The sequence below is a fragment of the Octopus bimaculoides genome, chromosome 14 (assembly GCF_001194135.2).
Source record: "Octopus bimaculoides isolate UCB-OBI-ISO-001 chromosome 14, ASM119413v2, whole genome shotgun sequence".
Lineage (NCBI taxonomy): Eukaryota > Metazoa > Mollusca > Cephalopoda > Octopoda > Octopodidae > Octopus > Octopus bimaculoides.
In genome coordinates this window covers 5,572,771-5,576,904 of record NC_068994.1, presented here as the reverse complement: position 1 = coordinate 5,576,904, position 4,134 = coordinate 5,572,771, and the positions used below count along the sequence as shown (strand labels likewise).

Genomic DNA, 4,134 nt, shown 5'->3' with positions numbered 1-4,134 from the left:
GTCCTGAAGAATTCTCCGATGCTTCTGTTCAGGAAGAGTAATGGGGAAACACATACAATGGTGCCAACAAAATCTGATGACTAACAACCTGAAAATCTCCACCTAATATTATATATTAAGTTAGCATTAGCAATATATCTCTCAGCTTTCAAAATGTACAGCATCTCTTGAAAGAAATAACTGGGATTATTACAATTTGGATACCAATAAATTAGAAACAATGACATAGTTAGTGACAACTTTAGTATGAAAACAAAATATCTGTAGTTTTACCTCGCTTGAATCAAATGCTACGATATTTAGGTAACCTCTTTTGCGCATACACCTCAAAAACTCCAGAGCATCGTTTTCGTTTGGAGATTTTGTAACAAACAATTCTTTTTCACTAAAAGGACCCTATATACAAAAGAAAAACAGGAAGAAAAATATAAAGCTGGAGACCAGACAAGGAAAAGTAAATACAGGTTTAGTCTTAATTCGTAAGTTTTGTCTTACTATAACGAAGTATTTTTTGTAAGAGTGAAATATCTTCTGCACACCAAATTCATTTAATTAGGCTCTTTTCATACCTTTAAAACATGCTACCAACACATTAAAGAACGTAAACCAAACAACGAATATTTCACTTAATTATCGGCCGATGATCGTATTCGTTCCCAACTTTTATCGGTCGTTCTATAAACGATGACCCATTTATGCTAATCACTGCTCTGTTAACCTCCCAAAGTAAGACGTTTGTGGATTTCTTTACAATCGTCCAACCTCTACTGAAGCTGTTGCACATTAACATTAACATACTTTAAATACATTAATGTACTCAATATTGAAAATTGGTATACTCTTTACTCGTGTCAGTCATTTGACTGTGGCCATAACTCGTCTTCAAATGCGTCAAGGTGTTTATTAGGTGGTGGGTATCTTCTTGCTTTTAAAATGTTTTTTTTTAAATTATAATTGCTTCTTTGGTGGTATCTTGATCAATTCCTTTATTTTCTTGATCAAGTTTCTTATCGGAACTATAAATCTTCCATGATATTCTGTGTATGAAATTCATACTTTATTACTTCCTGCAAGTATTCTCTTTTGATGGTACACACACACACACACACACACACACACACACACACACACACATATATATATATATATATATACATACATGTATATGCTTGTATGTATATATTTCATACAAATATGTATTTCATAAATGTAACCAGAATATTTCCTTGTGCGAAATGTCGGAAAGTGTTCAAGGAAATTAAATAATCCAGTTTCATTGTAATAATATCATATAAACACTGATTCAAATAAAATGACACCTACCAAATAGAGCAGTGTATAGTTCTATATTTAAGAGCTGAGGAATTATGTACATTATTTACATTATTTACATTTGACAGATATTTGTTCTCATCTTGTTTGTTGTTAACACAACGTTTCGGCTTATTAGGTTTCTTGGGGAAATTTTGAACCTGGGTTCTCATTCCTAAGGTATTTTTCGATGTTGCTGTTGTTATTATTATTATTATTATTATTATTATTATTATTATTCAGGTCACTGCCTGAAATCGAACTCGGAATCTTGGGGTCAGTAGCCCGCGCTCTTAACCACTACGCCATATGTCCGTGGGCAGTGTATATACAAACGAAGAACAAGAATGTATTAAAAGGAACCCGTAGTTTATAGTATTTCCCATGAGTAGGGAACCACGTCTGCAGTAAGGGTCTATAGATTAATTAAACATACATATCGCACTGTCTGCAACATGCAGAACGAGAGTAGCATGAGAAGGTCTTGCGCAAGATGGTGTTGCTACATGTTCAAATCATCGGAATCCATCGAGACCAGCCGAAATTTATCTCTATCTTTAAATCACTACATTCTAAATTGCCGTAGTCAAAGATTATAACATTGGAAAGTTGATTGCGTTAGAGGGATATTATGATAGTAATAGGAATAAATATGTGTATATCTGCGTCTATGTGCACATGTGTGTGTGCGTGTGTGTGTGTGTGTGTGTGTGTGTGTGTGTGTGTGTGTGTGTGTGTGTGTGTGTGTGTGTGTGTGTGTGTGTGTGTGTGTGTGTGTGTGTGTGTGTGTAAGAAGGCACATGACTGAGTGATTAGGTTTTCTGCTTAATGCTGTGAGTTCTTATTGAGTCCTTGTGTAAGGCACTTGCTGCTCCATTTTACTCCATTTGAAAATGACTACTAGGCACAGATCTCTCACTCTAGCTGTAATGTCCGTGTCATTCCAACGTGTGAGGCCTGTCAAAGTCTCATTAGCTGCTAGCGACTACATCAGATATAAAAATGCCAATCTAAACCCAGAAGTTTTAAAGTAAAATAATAAAAAGTACGAAAGTAATTTACTTACATCAATGAAGACTCCGCTGATATTGAAATTCGCATACTCTCCTTCGATTTCTGAAAAAGAAAAACCCCAGTTATTTTCTAGAAAATTAACTCAGAGAGCATGATAATAAATAGCTAAATTAATGAATTCCATAAAATACATTTTTAGAGTTAATTACACATTAAAAGAACCAGTTTGAAACTGAAAAGAGATAAGCATGCTGACCGTTTAACCTGCTAAACTTCAGTTATAAAGTATATTCTCGCTATATTAAGCTTTGACACTAAGTCATTTGAAAGTAACACCCAATATGTATAATTATGAAATATTTAATCAGAAATATGGAAAATATTTATTTCATCTTGTTCATACGAATGCTAAACGTAAGGCGGCGAGCTGGCAGAAACGTTAGCACGCTGAGCGAAATGCTTAGCGGTATTTCGTCTGTCTACGCGAGTTCAAATTCTGCAGAGGTCGACTTTGCCTGTCATCCTTTCGGAGTCCATAAATTAAGTACCAGTTGCATATTGGGGTCGATCTAATCGACTATCCCCCTTCCCCAAAGATTTCGGGTCTTGTGCCTAGAGTAGAAAAGAATATAACACTAAGCGTATTTGTTTTAACAAAATGATAAAAGCTGAAGTTGAGATCTGTAAGTAGAAAGTGTAGGAATTATTTTAGTTTGAGGAAAGAAATTACTTGGATATTAAAAAGTTGTTATATTTCGAAATTAAAGATGTTATGGTTGACCGATCTATCAAGAAATAAAATCCCCCGCTACGGCAATGTCAACTAGCCTTCACGTTCCCCAGAATCCACTAGCCCGGATTTTTTCTTGTGGGGATAACTGAAAGAGAAGGTTTACATCAACAAACCGGAGACCCTGGTGCAATTGATGGAGAACATCAATAGAGAAATCAGAGAAGTTGAGTTTGAAACTTTTGAGGGTGTTATGGTGCAAGTTTTGGAAAGAACAAGGGCGTGTGAAACCGAGGACGACTGCGGCTTAAGTGATATCATTTTTCATATGTGATGTAGTAGCGTTGTAAAATTTGACGCGTGCATAATAATTTCCATTATATCTTTTATATTATATCAAAACTTGATGCATTTATTTGTGAAGTTAAGGAAGTTATTAAGAATTGAAACCCATCAGGACTCTTGGGAGACGCATTTCCACGTGTATTGAAAAATTTATATAATCCAAGTATTAATGAGTATTAATAAGTGTTATGTGGCATGTGCTGCTCTCTCAAGCAATAATGATAATATAATATGTATGTATGTGTATGTGTGGGCTTGTGTATGTGTGTGAGACTTTAAGTTTGAGTAAACAAACACGAAGGGAAATTATCCGCCTGGTGAATGACTTCGGATTAACAGTTTGTATGTGTCACAAGATAAAACTAACCCACACGGATTACTATACTCTTCAAAGCTCATTCCCTTAGCCAGATTCATCATATGAAGTACTTGCAAAGGTATCTGCCTGAAGTTCTTCAATTCTTATTTTCCTTCGCGAAACATTCATTCATACGTGCATTCCATACAAAAATGACATGCGATTAGGGGTACATTACTTGAAATATGACATGCAGTGATATGGACGATGCATGGATTAGAAGTGGAATTTAATTTAAACAGTTGTGTATTGAAATGGAAAAATCACTTTTGAAAATCTATGTTAGTTAATTAAAATAATTGAAGGATTTGAGTGTAGTGAAACTTAGATTTCATGCTCCAATATCAAATAATTTAGTTATATGTACTTTTTTACT

At 34.7% G+C, this 4,134-nt stretch overlaps 1 protein-coding gene across 1 annotated transcript in view; it reads right to left on the bottom strand.

The window, feature by feature from the left end:
• The window catches only part of LOC106876629 (receptor-type tyrosine-protein phosphatase kappa), a 16,352-nt gene that overhangs the window by 4,576 nt on the left and 7,642 nt on the right, over positions 1-4,134 (bottom strand). The window contains exons 7-9 of the mRNA XM_052973008.1: positions 4,026-4,035; positions 2,378-2,466; positions 274-396 (exon numbers count right to left, since the gene is read on the bottom strand). Coding sequence (XP_052828968.1) covers positions 274-396; positions 2,378-2,466; positions 4,026-4,035 — 222 coding nt within the window. The remainder of the gene's footprint in view (positions 1-273; positions 397-2,377; positions 2,467-4,025; positions 4,036-4,134) is intronic.